The sequence below is a fragment of the Triturus cristatus genome, chromosome 4_2 (assembly GCF_964204655.1).
Source record: "Triturus cristatus chromosome 4_2, aTriCri1.1, whole genome shotgun sequence".
Lineage (NCBI taxonomy): Eukaryota > Metazoa > Chordata > Amphibia > Caudata > Salamandridae > Triturus > Triturus cristatus.
The window spans coordinates 168464131-168481450 of record NC_140586.1 but is presented as its reverse complement, the minus strand read 5'-3'; the positions used below and the strand labels follow the sequence as shown (position 1 = coordinate 168481450).

General features: G+C 44.9%; 1 protein-coding gene across 1 annotated transcript in view; it reads left to right on the top strand.

Annotated features, from left to right (window-relative positions):
• MYO1A (myosin IA) overlaps positions 1-17320 on the top strand; it is a 357566-nt gene that overhangs the window by 128115 nt on the left and 212131 nt on the right. The window contains exons 9-10 of the mRNA XM_085600969.1: positions 7461-7564; positions 12931-13078. Of these exons, the coding sequence (XP_085457095.1) occupies positions 7461-7564; positions 12931-13078 (252 nt within the window). The remainder of the gene's footprint in view (positions 1-7460; positions 7565-12930; positions 13079-17320) is intronic.

Below are 17320 nucleotides of genomic sequence, written 5' to 3'. Positions count from 1 at the left end.
ACGTGACAGGGAAAACACTAAACAATGAAACCATATCAGCCCACATAAAATCAGAGGGGGTGGGAAACGAGAACCAAGCCTTTGGGAATCAGAGGGGCAAGGCAGGAACCGAGGAAAGTGGACCAGGTAGAAATCTAATTCCAGCCCAAGGCTCAGCCAGAACTGGTCCCAGCAAACTATGCCACCCACCATTCCCCACATCCACCACCAGCACAGAGTGCCAGAAGCCCTGCACCCCCACTTCATGCATCACGGAGCGACAACCCGGATATATACTCCACACGGGTGTAAAAGACCCATCCAGACAAACTCACAGAGAAAACCCTGTAATCATTCCACACCAGATGTACTCATTGGACACATGCATGCCTCTAGGCACCGCTTTCCACAGAGTATTCACCCTGTGGGCAAACCTTCAACGACAAACAAACTCTGCACAAAGGTGTAAGTACCTGGTGAGCAAGTTCCATACAAAAACTGTATAACAACACATAAGATAACATAGATAGATAGATAAATAATCTTTATTCGGATAAAAATATCCATAAAAGCACAATGCATCACTACCAACAACAATACAGTACAATTTTTAAAACTTATAAATATACAATATCATCCAATACAAGTTCAAAATTACAATTTATAAAAACAAGATAAAAAGGTTGGACGGGCTGTGGGATGTAGCAGCATTATTAGCGGGTTATGAAATTTTAGACCGATGTGCAAATTCAGCAATATATTACAAATAAGGTGCCATAATGTGCAAAAGTCAGACAAAAGTATTACAAAAATTGTAGGGCATTAAGGTACGTTCATAGAAGCACGTGAGCGAACCGCAGCTTGTAGGAACGTGCTTAGCCGGAAGATCAGATCGTCGTTTCCTAACCATAAAATTTCAGAGTATGCTAATTTAAAATCAGAAATAGCCCATGCTTTAAAATAGGGAGTTAGATACAGTTTCGTATATCTGGCATAAAATTTACAGAAAAGTAAAAAATGTAGCAATGTTTGTTTACTGCCAATGCCGCATGGGCAACACAACTGCTCAAGGTTACTATTAAATCCTATCGGGAAGCAGAGTGAATATTTTATGCTACCGTCCCTAAGGCGGAAGAGTAAACTTCTTTTCCATCTTCCTAAGTTCTTCCTAAGATAATTCTGTGGCATGTGATGTTAGGTGCTCGGTGCCTCCAGAAGGGGCATGTACTTAACAATCGATGGTTTATAATACTCGATGTTCTGTCTTTCATTATGGTACAAATCATACAGCACCCCCCTGAGTGATTTTACGCTTGTGCCTTCCAGTGCTAGTGGGCGTAGAAAAATATGCTCCAACTTCACACTGGCGAAACTATTTTTAACTGCGGCAAGCCAAGGTACACTGCCACCTTTGTCACATTTAAGGCAGTCTAATATTATCTCTTTTGTTAAGGTCGCAGCGGGGTTCTGCCATGTTTTTAGCCAGAATATAGCTGGGCGAGACCTAATAAAATCCTGCACATAATGTAAATTTAATTATTTGTGGCATATATAAGTTGGAGAAGAGATTTGAGCCCCGAGAATTTTTCTACAAAATCTATTCTCCTCAATTTGGATCCCGCTGCATTTTGAATACCCCCAAACTTCAGCACCATAGGTGGCCGTTGGTACACATTGCGATTTGTATATCTGAATTAAAGATAACACCACATCTACTTCTTTTGGCTGCCAAAAATTAATTATAGAATTGACCGCTTTAAAAAATTTATTTCTGCTATGGGCTACATGGGCCTGCCATGAACCTGATTCTGAGAAAACTAAACCCAAGTAAGGAAAAATGCTTGTGCATGTTAATGATTCGTTACCCGACGATATAAAATTAATGCTGTATTTTTTCGGCCCTCACGTCATAATGTACGATTTTTTAAATTAGTGCAAAGGTCCAGTTCGGCCATAAAAGACACAAACCCCGTGACTAAAGTGCGAAGTGCATTAGGGGTGCGGCCCATGAGTACCGCGTCGTCAGCATATAAAAGCACGGGGAGTAATTTGCCATTAATTTTTGGTACATCATTGGATAGCTTGGACAGAGAGTTATGTAATTCATTTATATAAAGAATAAAAAGTAGAGGGGCTCCTCTGACAATGTCAATGTCCCCGGAAACCTCTGCGTCATTATTTATCCTTACCCGTGCCTTCAAATCCCTGTGCAAATGTGCCAAAAAATGGACCAAAACCTCGTCCAACCCATAGTTTAAAAGAACCTCCCATAGGCGTGATCTGTTAACGAAATCGAAGGCTGAGGTTAAGTCCATAAAACCCAGGTAAAGTGGAACTTTTTGAGCAATCGTATATTTTCCCAAGATAAGATTTAAATTCAAACACTGTTCGACCGTTCCGACATTGCTTCTAAAACCCAACTGACAACGATTTAAAATTTGGTTATCTTGCGCCCAAGTCCTAATCTTGTTGAACACAACTCTGCCCAGGATCTTCAGGGTATTGTTTATTAGGGAAATTGGGCGGTAGCAGCTAGGATTGGATCGGTCGCCTTTTTAAAAAATGGGAACAATGATACTAGTCGACCAGGTACTCAGAATAGCCGTATTGGTCAAATTGTTAAAAACATTGCATAAAAGGGGGGCCCAAAAGTCTGGTTCATGTTTTATAAGGTCAATCGGTAGCCCATCCGGACCTGGCGCTTTATTCCCTATGCTTTGTTTTATGGCATCCTCAACTTCGGTCACACTTATGGCAACATTTAAAACTGAGGAGCTGAAACGGCTATTAGGGATCTTTATGGGGGCTGTATAAATTCTAGCAAAATGTTCCTCCCATAATTCGCTAGATATATTGCAGCTTATGGGAGTAATGTTTGAGCCCATAGACCTCATGGCTTTTACTTCTTTCCAAAATCCAGTTGCATCCTTAAGTGAGGCAGCTCTAGCAAGGTTATCCCAGCGTTCTCTTAATATCTCATCTGAGCGTATTTTAGTTGCTTTCTTATAGCAAGCTCTCAGAGACCTAACTCGGGTTATGTCCCTGGGTGTGGCTGCTAAAGCTTCACGCAGGTCTCTGTTAGCCCGTGAGCATATGTCATCAAACCATCTAGGATTCTGACTTAAGTTGGTGGCAGGTCTTGAAATTATGTGTTTAACGCCAACACATAAGCCACTAAAGGCCTCAATAATTTTTGCGCCCGAGATGCTACTTAATAGGCAAGTCTCTACCAATGAAGGATAAGATTTTATCATACGTGCAAATAGTGCTTTGTTGTCTATGCCCTTCCAAATCACTCTGAGTTTGTCGGTTGATGCCTCCAAATGTTTAACCCCTATTTTCCTTTGAGTAGTGAATTTCGGAAGAAGTCTGATTGTTGTTAAAATTGGGTTATGGTAACCTTGGCTAGTACATAAAACCTCAGCCTTTACTAAAAAGTTTACCAATGAGGATGATATAAAAACATAATCAATAATAGATGAACAACCGCGTCCTCGATAGGTAGGCAGTGGGCCCTTGATTGAGTCAACTCCTGCCTTTTCCATTACGTTAATTAGGTTTCGGGAAGATGTATAATTGCGGAGTTCCTCCCCTCTTTTGCATTGGTTAACTCTGGCCGGGGTGATGGTTGTATTATCAATACCGCTATACAATCTAACATTAAAGTCGCCACCAAGACAAATTCCGTCCAATTTACTGTGCCTGTGCTCATCTTCTAATTTATCAATAAATTCGAACAAGTTAAAAAAATTCCTATTTGGTAGTGATGTAAAATCATTATTATAAAAATGTATTAAACAAATTGTGGCCCCCTGTAAATAGACCGTAGCTTGAAAGTTTTCATTGTTTGTCACCAGGGGTTTTGTGCTGCATCCAGCTGAAACCTTTATCCATGTTGATAACCCCCCGCATGGACGGCCTGTTTTGGGGCAGGGTACAATGCTATTATGACATACGAATCCTTCAAGAAACAGATCGTATGTGCACCATGTCTCCTGGAACATCAAAATGTCATATTTACTGACTAAGTCAACCCACTCTCTGGAATTCAGTTTAGATCTTAACCCTGCGATATTCCAACTTAACACATTTAAGTTAGAATCGGGGGGTCTGGGTTCAACAGCAACTGGGCATGCTGTTAAAGGTACAACTAAGTTTGGGACAGTATTCGGTGGTTGACTCAATAGTCAGTCCGGGCTATCCAGACTAGAAAGAACGGTAAACCGGTTCTGTGTGGTATATGTCGGGATAGTGAAGTTGCGTGTGCCTGGAGAAGGTTTATAAAAAAAGCCCAGGGGTAGTGAATGTATAAGGGTTGGGGCGAAATTATGATGGATTTGTGCTCTTAATAGCCATTTCACCAAAGAGGGGCGTCTGAAATTCACAACTATGCAGTCACCTAAAATGTTCTTCTCTGAGGGCCCTACCCATCCTACGCGTCGCACCATTAAAATTTCATTGGCGTTCCCCATCCCTAGGCCCTTATACTTAGATAGCCAGTCAATACTTTTATTCTTAAGTTGTTCCCAAGACTCTGATTGGTCTTTTTTCAGAGGTGGGGCGCCAGCTAAGATTACGACATAAGGACAGGATTCAGGGGGTAAGTAAAGGACATCTTCCGCTGGGTTCTCAGCCCGTTTTTCGGTAAAAGGAGTGACATATGAAGCAGTTGCCATACTTGTGGGTACCGGGGCAGATGGCACAGGAGTGGGTGGTGCTAGGTTTCGGGATAAAATACTACTGTTGATCCCGCTGCCAGGTGCTACTTTTGACAGGGGCATCATGCTGGGGGTAAATTTGAGAAAGGAACTACTCTTAGGGTTGCCACACTTTGCATGCAGTATTAACAGCGGGAGACGTACGATCACTGCTCTCCTTTAATATGACCTGATTAGTTGTCTCCGATGATTTTAAGTGCTGTTCCCCCCTGACTTTATCAGCAATGGTGACAACTTTTTTATTAGTATCCTGTTTCTTAACCAGATTTTCCAATCTGTCCAGGCGTTTAGAAAGAGCATTAAATTGTTTATCTAACAAATTTTTTCAACGATCGTAAACAGAGTCCATTATAGTGTCAATTAGGGTGTCTCCCGACCTTTCACAAGTGCCATGAACAGTCGTGTGCTCGATCTGAGTATGAGTAGAATTAACTGCTGCTTCTAATGCAGTCAATTCTACAATACTGTCGTTTGTTTGCTCAGTAGGGCTCACAGACACAACGGTAGGACCTCGTTTCCATAAACTCAAGGGTGTGGGTTGAGTTTTTGAGCGGGGGAGTTGTTTCCTCTTGCTGCCGGTAAGTTTTAACGTGCCTCTCTTCCCTTTTCCCCCCTCTGCTTTGGTTGTCGGGGCCAAATTTCCGATGCTAACATTGACTTGAGGCCGTAACTGGCAATCGGGGGTTGCTGCGTCGTCCTTGTCAGTCTTAGGGCCCCCGGGCAGCATTTCTCGGTTACTAGACTTTATATTTAGCACATTGGGTGATAATGGGAGAGGGGCAGTTAAATTGTCCTGCTCAAATCCTCCGGGCAAATGCGATAGGGGTTCCGGATGGCCCATAGAAAGTCTCCTCTCAGTCAGTTCAATCTCTGATGAGACCGGGCTAACAGCTTTTTCGAGCATACTTTCAATAGTGTTTGTAGTTGTGGGCTTTAAACCGGATGTGACTGTACGTCTCCCCATAATATTCAGTGACACTCACCTCAATGTGAAGCTTAGAGGGTAGGCCCAGCCCGGCCTCCTTCGGCCTCTGACGGGCCCGCCCTTGGCCTGGGCTTTGCTGACAGAGTTTTCAAGATTCGGCGCGTCCCGCGCTGCGTGGCACCAGCAGCATTTTTAAGCTCCCCCGGTGCTGCCTGCTGACATCAAAGGCAAGCGCCTGGGGTGAGCGAGGACTGCTGGGAGCTGTAGTCCGCGCTGGCCGTTCCCCTCACGGCAGACCCGCTAGTGGCGGGAGGAATACTGCTGGACCCCTTGCTGGCCGTTCCCCTCACGGCAAATAGTCAGGTAGGCAGGTAGATTTGCTGACAGAATTTTCAAGATTCGGCGCATCCAACATAAAAGAAGGATAGAGAGGAAGCAAAGAGAGAGTGTAATCAGATGTCTTAGAACAAATACAGCAATCTAAAATAAAAAGCAAACTGAAAATTCATGTCAAAGCATTCCTCCCATGTTTAGGCCTGTCTGGAGACAGCTTAAGATATTGCAGGAGCGCGTGGCATCAACACACATTAGACAGAGGAGGGCTATCGGTCAGCTCCCTCAGCCATTGCTTGGTACAGCTGTCAGTCACATTTTGGATCCGCTCACACAACAGCAATTATGGGCTGTCACTCTCAGACATGGCGTATGGATAAGTTCCTCTTTCCTGGCATTTGACCTTTCCATTGGGGCAGTAGGTGTGCAAGAGGTCGCCTATGGAGATGCATCCTGTGTTTTTGTACAGCACTCCATTGCTTTGATGCTAGGTTGGTGCTCTGTAAATACTTACATACATGCGCCCCTCGTACATCAGCAACAGGTCTTCAGCAAGGTCCATGCCATTAGCATCCCTTGAACTTCACAGCTGACAGACACCCATGCAGGGAGTGCACTCTAGTGATGGGGACTACTGAGGTCAACTAGATGCACAAACAAATCTATACATTTTTTTTAACGCATACTTTATTGAGGTTTGCAGATCACTTATATATATTACAAGGAACAAATCTATACATAAAACTTATTTACTAGAGGCGCCCCCGCCTGCTAGGTTGCTTAACAGGTTGGAGGAAGCATTTCATGAGACACCGTCTCAGTTAGTCAGTATTCTCTAAGCTTTAACAGGCTGAAGAATATGCGCAGACACTTGCAGTCGTGGCGGGGGGCTGCACTCGTGGCGAAGGCTCCGCAGTCGTGGCGGAAACCCCACAGGCGTGGCGGGGGCCGCACTCGTGGCAGGAACTCTGCATTGCAGTTTCTTATTCCGGAGGTGCTGCCATGACTGTGGGTCCTCCACCATTACTGTGGGGCCTCCACTATGACTGTGGTGCCTCCACCATGACTGTGGGGCCTCCACTATGACTGTGGGGCCTCCACCATGACTGTGGGGCCTCCACTATGACTGTGGGGCCTCCACCATGACTGTGGGGCCTCCACCATGACGACTGCGGGGCCTCCATCACGACTGCTAAGGCCCCCTCTGAATCAGACCCTAAGTATTTGTTCAGGGTATGTAAGTGCTATTAAGTATGTGCTGTTTGACTTGGTCAAGGAATGGGCACATATCTTCAGGTACAGGATTAGTTGCACATCACCAAGACCTACTGAGTTGTAAGCGAGGTGTGTTTTTGCAGTTCACTGAGGCCTGATTTTACAGTTGTAGAGCTAGAGCATCCAATCCTTGACCCTCCTGCCCTCAAACAAAAATGAGGATGAAAGTCTTCCCTGGTCCACAGAATAAATAATGAAGTACTTCTGTGTCATGTCTTCCTCCCCAAAAGAAAAACTGAAGCTGGACCCAGACTGCGGCAAGTACGCCTACCTCAACAAGGAGTCTCACAGCCTGGAAGGCGTGGATGACGCTGAGAAGTTCCGGGAAGTTCAGGTACAACAGCGCTGATGGATCGATGGGAGGGTTGGAGACAAGGGGCCAATCGTGTAGGAGAATGTCTTCCATCCAAAAATTCAATACCAGAACACCAGAGATTAACCAACGGACTAGATGGTGCAGAGGGGATGGCATCTGATCTATCTGGCCTGATACGCGTCTTAAAATCCATATATGCAATTTTTAATCAATGTCTTGATATGGTGAGGATTTCCAACTTCTGTATCACTCTATGCGGGGACATATTAGTGCGAAGGATCATGTGCAAATCTTGAGATATACGCATTGAGGACTAGGAGTAGATACAGCAGGATAGCCCCATAGCTGGGGATGTCATTTAGGTGTAAGCAGAAGTACCCACGGGTAGCGGCTGTGCTACCCTTGCACCACACTCGCTACCACTGGTCTCTAGAATCATGACAGCCACATTCGATGCATAAAGCAAGCAAGGTTCCAAGAGCCCGCTTTATTTCTTGTAGTTTCTATTCCTTGACCTTGCCTTAGCCGCTCAGCAGAAAACAGGAGGCCGTTGAGGCGCTAAAGATCTTCCAATAGGTGAATCCTGTGAGGTATTGGGGTGAACGGCCCGGGTGTGTGCCACGTGTGCTGTCCCTATGGTATTGAGGTGAACGGGTGTGTGCCACATGTGCTGTCCCTGTGGTAGTGGGGGGAACGTGTGTGTGCTACGTGTGCTGTCCCTGTGGTATTGGGTTCACGGGTGTGTGCCACGTGTGCTGTCCCTGTGGTATTGAGGTGAACGGGTGTGTGCCACGTGTGCTGTCCCTGTGGTATTGGGGTGAACGGGTGTGTGCCACGTGTGCTGTCCCTGTGGTATTGGGGTGAACGGGTGTGTGCCACGTGTGCTGACCCTGTGGTATTGGGGTGAACGGGTGTGTGCCACGTGTGCTGTCCTTGTGGTATTGGAGTGAACGGGTGTGTGCCACGTGTGCTGTCCCTGTGGTATGGGGGCGAACGGGTGTCTGCCACGTGTGCTGTCCCTGTGGTATTGGGGTGAAAGGGTGTGTGCCATGTGTGCTATCCTTGTGGTATTGGGGTGAACAGGTGTGTGCCACGTGTGCTGTCCCTGGTATTTTGGTAAATTCACACCAATGCCTGCAGGGCCGAACTGGGAACAAGAACCAGCCCTGGCAAATTTGTGTGACCGGCCGAGGCATGTGAGAGTGGGTGGGGGGTAATGTTGCACTTTTGTTACAGGGGAGCGATATTGCAACACTGCTGCAAAAGCGGCCCCCAGTAGCAAAAGCGGCCCCCACAGACCCAAAAACGGCCTCCACTCTTCCGACCCACCGAGAAAACGCCTGGTGCCCGCTACGGCCAGTCCGGCCTTGTATTCCTGTTACTGAGGACGTTTGCCTGGAGTGTGCTGTTGCCGTATACGGGTACAGTGAGCAAGGGCTTGATTATTCGATCAGTACAGTGGTACTTCACAGCTGTTTGAGAGTATTGCCTCTGATTGCAGCTGCTAAAACTAGTAGTACTAGTAGGCCCTGGGAGTTGGTGAATGATTACCTGAGAGCTTTTTCAATGTGGTGGACCTCAGTGTTGTTAGTAGTGTGTTCTGCTGTCTTGAAGGGTGCTGGTTTTTATGTAATGGTTTATGGAGGATCTGAGAAATTATTGGTTACTTTTTTTATGAATCCCCCGCACTGAATTATTCTCAGGTGTCATGAGGAGGCATTTGCTGGATTAGAGAAACTTGTGTGTTATTATTCAGAAAAACCCTGTCTACTGAGAACAAAGTAGCGTTACTAACCAGGATGGGTTTCAAACAAAGTCTAGATGTGCTGAAATAATATACAGTTGCACATAGAGATAGGGGATACCCAGTTAGTTGTTCAAGAGGCTGAGGTAGATTGTAATCACAAGCAACTGTCCCGGGGACATATTTAATCAGAAATATCTCAGAAGGAATATGTTCTATTTAGTGATGTTTATTATCTCATGACCACGGTTCTACATTCATAAAGCGCCGGCACCCACCTGCATATGGTCAACATATAACATATACCAATATTTACAAACACATTTAAGACAAAACATGAAACAAGCTATGAGAGGCCTAAACAGTGTTCCTCGTAGTGCAGTCCATAGAGGAACAAAGGTTTGTTGTTTTTCATGGACAGATTCTATGTTTCGTTCCTATTACGGTGTTTCTCTAGGACCATCAGCCAAAGAAAAAATGGTGCTTGTCACAATTAATTATGAAAAATAATCCTTCAAACATAAAGATAAAGATGCAGCCAGTCCATAAATCTGCTGCTCATCCTTGGGAATATTGTGATGGAAATTTTGCAAAACAATCTCTTCCAAAGGTCACAAGTTCAATTTTGAGTAATATACTTAATTAAGTTTTAAAGTATGGTGATGCTGTAATGTAGGAATGTTTAGTTTTTTTTATTAGTGTGCTTTTATGGTGGTATTTACTGCACCGAATAAAGCTGATTTTGATTTGATTTGATTTGAGTAATATACAGATAACTGATTAGTTATCGATTTGAGATACAAAACAGTTGGGAAGTTAATGATGGGTGTTAGGGGTTATTTAGGAGCAGAGAAGGAAGGCGATTGTTTCCAAATATTTATAATTCGGCTGGCCTGTAAGATAATACTTTTAGCTCGCTCTCATTGTGGTTAGCTGTACCACAGAGGCGGTATAGTCAGTGAATGGACTGACTCCTTAGGGAGGCGTTTCTAAACCAGGTTTCCCACCTTCAAGTGTAGTCTGCATCGGGTGGGAGCTCCGTATACAGGAAATCCTTAGGCCTTCACTGGTTGAAGTTATCACAGCTGACAATGGCCTCTCTGGTTAGGGAGATACGCTCATGCATTTCTTTTGTGGAAGTTCACATACCTTGAATATCACCGAGACAGAGAAGAGATCTTTGGATACTGAATTATTCAAAGCGAAAAAAACCATTCATTTTCCAGATTTGCACTCAAAGTGGACATGGCTGGTGTTGCTATGTTGGATAAGACTATTGTACTCCTCTCTCTCTCTCCCCCTCCCTCCCTCTCTCCCTCCCTCCCTCCCTCCCACCCTCCCTCTCTCTCTCTCTCTCTCTCTCTCCCTCCCTCTCTCTCCCCCTCCCTCCCTCTCCCCCTCCCTCCCTCTCTCTCTCTCTCTCTCTCCCTCCCTCTCTCTCTCTCTCTCCCCCTCCCTCCCTCTCCCCCTCCCTCCATCTCTCTCTCTCCCTCTCTCTCTCCCCCTCCCTCCCCTCTCTCTCTCTCTCTCTCCCTCCCTCACACCCTCCCTCTCTCTCTCTCTCTCTCTCTCTCCCCCTCCCTCCCTCTCCCCCTCCCTCCATCTCTCTCTCTCCCTCTCTCTCTCTCTCCCTCTCTCCCTCTCTCTCTCTCTCTCGGTGTGTTTCTGGTTCATATGCGGCAGGTTGTTTCAAACATGGAGGCTTGGACGCTTTGGGAGCCAGCAGAAAGATGTGCATAGGGGAGTTGTCAGCCAAAAATTAACTTGATGAAGTGAAGTTGAAAACACAGCATTGTTGAACTTGGGTTACTGGAGGAACATGGCGCTGTGGTGTTTCAGCGAAAGGTCTAAGGATCCCCTCTCTAGGGTTTGCTGTCTCATCTTTCAGAGTGAGGGGCTTTCTGAGTAGGAGGTCTGCTCTTCCCATGGGTGCCAGTGTTATTTCTATTGGTTTTATTGTGGTGTCCCAGGGCCAGTGGGTGCCACTGTAATTATATTCAGCTAGGGCATGTAGTCGTCCCTATACAATTGACAGTGACTGTAGTTTCAGTGTAGCTTCCAGAGATAGGCCTTAGTTTCTACTCTGCAGGGAATAGTTCCTCAGTAATTTATCAGCTTCTCTTTCATCGGATTTCATAGCTACATCTACACAGATAGCAAAAAGAATTGGTGGATGGAAACACTTGAAACACCACTGTCGAACCACAGAAAATTCCTCCAATGGCTCCAGTCTGTAGTTTTTTTAATTGACTTTTCATTAGAGAAAGGGACCGGCCATATTTAGATCCTCTTTGCCCTTCCCGGAAGGGACAGACCATTCTGAACTCCTGTGCCACTCTTCCTGCAGGGGAGACCCGACAACCGTTTGAGGGTCAATTAGCTGGATAATGGCAGCACCTATTGTTCACGGTGCTTAGAAGATACAAAAAAAGTTATGAAGTGCCATATAAAATAGTCAGTAATAATCTAAAAATAACAACAATATAAATGATTCCATCCTGATTGGGCCTCACTGGTGAGGGGCGGCTTTTGTCTTTAGGTAGAATCAGCCTTGTCCTTGGATCTGTATGCTGCTTGCATACGAGGTTGGGTCCCCAGCAGCAGCAGGAGGGATTCAGGGGTGAATTAGGAACTGAAAACGTCCTATAAAAAAAAATCTGAACATGGTCCACCAGAGGCTGTATTAGACATTGTGCCCGCGGGGGGTACAGCGGGCATGTATGCTCACTTTGTGCGCCCCTGGGACAAAATGCTATTACAGAAGGGGCCGCAGACACTTGTGCATCCCCCTCTGTAGTACGATAGCGCAGGCGCAGATGTAGCGCCTCCCTATCATGAAGGGACATTCCCTGAGGAGGGATTCACTTTGCCTCTTTGCCCACGCCATATTACCGACGTGGATGCACATCCCTAAAGGCTGCCCGGTAGCGGGGAAAAAGGAGGTCCAATGGACCACCCCAGACATCACTCACTGCACCTGCCTGCAATGGGATATCGCTCTCCTCTTGAAAGTGCAGGTGACGCGCTGCCTGCAGCTTTGAAGCAGCCATTCTGTATTTCACTTGAATGCTCTGCCCCAGTGCAACGCAAGTTAGCGGCAGCCCTGGGGGGCAGCGCAATCTCCATAATAGGAGGCACTTTCCCTGTTTACACCCGGGGCACTTTTTCGAAAGGTGCGCCATGGCGCAAATATGGAAAGTGTACCTTATATATAATACGTCCCCATGTGTTGAATTGTGCCCGTGTGACAGCTGTGTATAGTTCCCGTACAATAATGGTGTTTTAGTTCCTCTGCAGTAGCACTGTTCTTGCAGTTTAACCTCTTCTGTGTTTACTGTATTGTGTATGTCCTTTGCACAAGTTAATCTATTGTTGGATCCCACATATCCTTGTAAAATATTTGTTTTTGTATATGGACTGTGGTCTTTTATGCTGCTCGTGCTATTGCCTTTGTCGTCTGGGAATGTTTTCAATCTTGATCCATGTGTGCACGCCATAAAAATGATTAATAAAGGAAGAAAATCTAAAAATCAAATTGTTTGCTGCGTTTTCTAGAAAATACTTTGAATTGCATGCACTAATTATTGACAAAGTCATTGAAAAACTTATTTAAAGAAAAATCACACTCTCTGCCCTGCAGAAAGCCATGGATGTCATCGGGTTCTCGGATGAGGAGGTGACCTCGCTCCTGCAGGTGGTGGCGGTCATCTTGAAGTTGGGCAACATTGAGCTCAAGGGCAAGTTCCAGGCCAATGGCATGAGTTCCAGCTATATTGTGGAGTCAAAAGGTCAGTGGCTGTCGCACGACCCTTATTCCATGGTAATCCCTGCTCATAGTAAATTCACCTCAGTGTCTATGGCTAATTTTTAACAATCCCATCATTCTCTTGTCCACCCCACACCTTGCTTGTGGTGTACATGGATAATGAAGTGTTTACAGCCCCAACACACAGCTGTCAGTGTTTATCGCTCTTGTATTTTTTAACGTGGACATCTATCTCTATGCCCACCATGCATATGGTCTGCACTGTGGCCTATAAATCCTCTGTTGATTAAAAATTAATTTTATTAACCCTGTAATTCTGAATAAACACCTTTAGAATCTTTCTGTGTAATTATTCAATTTAAATCTCTTCATAATTAAACAGTCTAATTTGCCCATTTCATTTACCCTTTGCTTTTTGCGTTTATTCAGGCGTGACACCTGCTATTGTAGAAATGAGTCTTTTAACTTCAAGTATAAAGAATATTTCAGACATTTTTACTTAATGAGCTTTAAACTAAACATAACAGTATCTACTCGGTGATATTATCAACAATTATATAGATTAACTTCTGTGATCAGTGTTTTATTTGTGCACAGGGCGGCCTTCGGACCGCATTCTTCCATTATGCACAGTGAGCCCTTAACACCAGGTCTTTACTTCCTCTGCCAATGTCCCTGTTACAAGACTATTCTCCATGTCTGTTGTAATCTTGAACATTTTGTAACATCAAAAGAACTCAAAATAGAAACTCTTTTTGCGGACTCATTACAGACCTTTTAAACAAACACACTCAAATTCAATTTTTCATTTAGCCCCTTGGCATCCCTGTTTTAAAATTTTCAGCCCATCATACTTCTCAGGTGATAAATGTTTGTCTTTGTCACATTCTCTTATAATTTTGACTACATCTAAAACTTGAAATCACATCTGATTTAAATTATGATGAAACTCTTGCTATCAAGATCCTTTTAGTGACAGATTGAATAGTGGCCATGGGAAGCCAAGGATTAGGCGGACAGGTGAATGGTCCCCGTACAGACCAACGGAACCTGCTCATGTCGGGGGGCCCGCAAGGACCACTAACTGCAGAACAAGCCAATCCATCCCTGAATCTTGGTAATCAATATGGGGAGGGTACTATCACTTCAAACCCTGTGATTATCAAGCCTTCACGGGACATCTTAGATCTGCCACCAGCAGCTTGTCCCTATGTAGTGGTTCTGGCTGGTGTTCCCCCGCTTAGACCAGATCAATCTGAATCCTGGACCCAACTCCGAAATAAAACTGTTCACTGGCTATCCAGGCATAAAGGTTTTAGGATAGCCATGAGTAATAATATCATAATGGTGCGCAGAGTTGGGTGGGTGGGGCGGACTACAAAGAACATTGGGGGGGATTGTGTGTTGTCAATTTCCGAAGCCCTGTAGTTGCTCAAATGATCTTAAGGGCGCAGGATTTGTGCCCACTGTCTGATATCTCTATCTGGGCCCTGCCACTTGGTTATTTTTACAAGCCCCCACTTAGAACACTGAAGGAGATAGTACCCCAAATTCCAGTTTTAAATAGGTTTGAGACTTTATCTGGACTAGACACTCAAGATTGACTATCTGTTACCAATTCAATCTTAGTGGACAAATTGAACCCAGAGGAAATGACGGAGGTAGAAACACATGTCCCCTTGACTAGTCCTCCGATTTTAATTATGCCCCTTATTATGGAGTCACGGCCTACCTTACTTGGCACTGCCAATTCTAGCCCCACTCGGTGGCCAACTAAGGGAGGCTGCATAAAATTCCTATCATGGAACATAGCGGGCCTAAGGGCCAAAAGGGGAGACACCACTTGGGAACTCTTCCTTGCTACCCACCATATTATAGCCCTCCAGGAAACTTGGGAAGCTACAGAATTTTACTTTTTGGATGGGTTCTTATCATTTTGTTACCATACCATCTTCCAAGGGGAGAGCTAGGGTTTTTCTTTGTTGCTAATCTACCTTAAATTGTCATACAAAGCTAAGCTGATAGACTCTGGTTCACCCAATATTTTAGTAGTCGAACTAACAGGGAAGAATTTGCCAACCTTCCTAGTGGTCAACTTTTATAATCCTTTTACGAGAGGTGATGACCTGGAACATTTAAGATCCCTCACTCTCTTTTTTTACGCGAACTATGAGGACAATGCTGGCACACATTACAATGTATTAGTCCTGGGAGATTTTAATATTCATGTTTGCCCTATTAACTGCTTAATAAAATTGGATGAGGAATGTGGTCCTCAGGGGTTAACGCATTTTGAACACTCTGCCTCTGGGACATTCTTAGAAAGTTTTTTAGTGGCCCATAACTTGTTCTGCCCAGTACAGTCCGAAAGCTTACCTCATATACCCACATATACTGGTCAAGGCCGTCCAAGCACTATTGATTACATTTTAGTTTCAGCATCTTTGTTGGCCTCAACAGGCACACTAAGTATAACAAATAATTGTTTTAGCGACCATAATCCATTGACACTGGACATTAACATCCCGGCTGTGGATAAGGCCAGACCCATGGTCCAACTAACCAACATTAATATCGCTCCAATAGACCAAGCCCATAGGATAAGGTGGGAAGCGATTACTCCTGATAGTTTTACCGACAACTTAATTAGCGATTGTGCGCAGGAGTTCAGTATTTGCTTGGACCAGGATTCTGAACCATCACTAACTCTGGGTGCTTTTGACCGACTCATAAGGTAAACAGCGGCAAATTTGATTGTATCCCTCAGAACAAGGCCCCAAAAGCATAAAAAATGGTTTCACGAAACCTGTACAAGCGCCCATAAATTTCTTATGCAGGAGCTTAAAGAAAAACCCAGGGTAGCAGACAGAGTGAAGTATGCTAGGAGGGAATATAAAGCCGCAGTGGAAAGGCGGAAAAAGCAGTTAAGAGAGATGGCATGGGAAGAGCTCAGCCAAGCACGTGTTTTGGCAAATAGCACCAGGTTTTGGAGAGTTGTGAACAGTCCTATGTTTGATGAGTCGCCTAACACTGTTATAGACTGCCACATTCCGGCCGAGAGGTGTGTCGATCACTTCGGGGGAGTCCATAGTGAAGTGAGTAATGGATCCCCTGCCAGTTTAGCTGGCAGTGGGCATGCTTCGCACCCCCTGGTATTTACATTGGACGAGGTTGCTAAGGCGATTATGTCAACATCTAGGGGGAAAGCCCCAGGCCCTGACGGAGTACAGGCCGACCTTTATAGAGCAGATCCTAAGTTATGGGCTAAAATTTTAACTCATGTTTTTAATGCAGCCACCCAGTTTGGCTTTCCTTTGTCTTGGGCCAAAGCGGTTATTATACCAATTTTTAAGAAGGGAGACAGAAATGATCCGGCCTGTTACAGGCCTATTTCGCTTCTGGACTCCGTGGCTAAAATCATGGGGAAAGTTGTCCTTGCTCGCCTCACAGAGTGGCTCGACCAAAACAGTATCATGTCTGATCTTCAATACGGCTTCAGGCAAGGAAAAGGAACGCTGGGTCAATGTCTTAATCTTCACCTGGTGATAGGGAAGTACACGGTCGCAAAGCACGGGGACCTCCATCTGGCCTTTATGGACTTAACCTCGGCCTTCGACCTTGTTAATAGATCAAAGCTTTGGGCAACCCTTCAAAACATAGGTTTAGATTTTGACCTGATTTCCTTTCTGGCCACCATCCATGAAAATACCACAGCGGTTGTACGCTATAATAAAGATGGTAGCCTAACCAACTCTTGGGCTGTCAAAAGAGGGGTCCGGCAGGGGTGCATTTTAGCCCCCCTGTTGTTTATACTCTATATCAACAAACTAGGGGACGCCCTGACTTCATGCTGTAAAGACATCCAAAGAGTTGGAACAAAAATTAAACCCGCACTACTGTATGCTGATGACGCGGTCTTGGTGTCAAGGACTGCGCGGGGACTGCAAATGCTTTTAAACTGTTTTATTGATTTTATGGAGTCCCTGGACTTGATTACTAGTTTTAAAAAATCACACTCTATGTCCATTGGTTCAGGAAAGGCAAGGAAGGCCAAATTCGATTGCAAGGACATGGAATTAATAAAAGTCCCCGCTTTCCCGTATTTGGGGGTTCTTTTTGATGATCGGCGTACGTGGCTCATGCAGCGCTTGCACAAAAAGAACACATTAGCTAGAGCATCGGGGGCTATTTTAAGCTTTGCAAAAAGAATTGGCTCTAAGCCATTCCCGGCCCGCATGAAGATTTACAATGCTAAGTGTCTCCC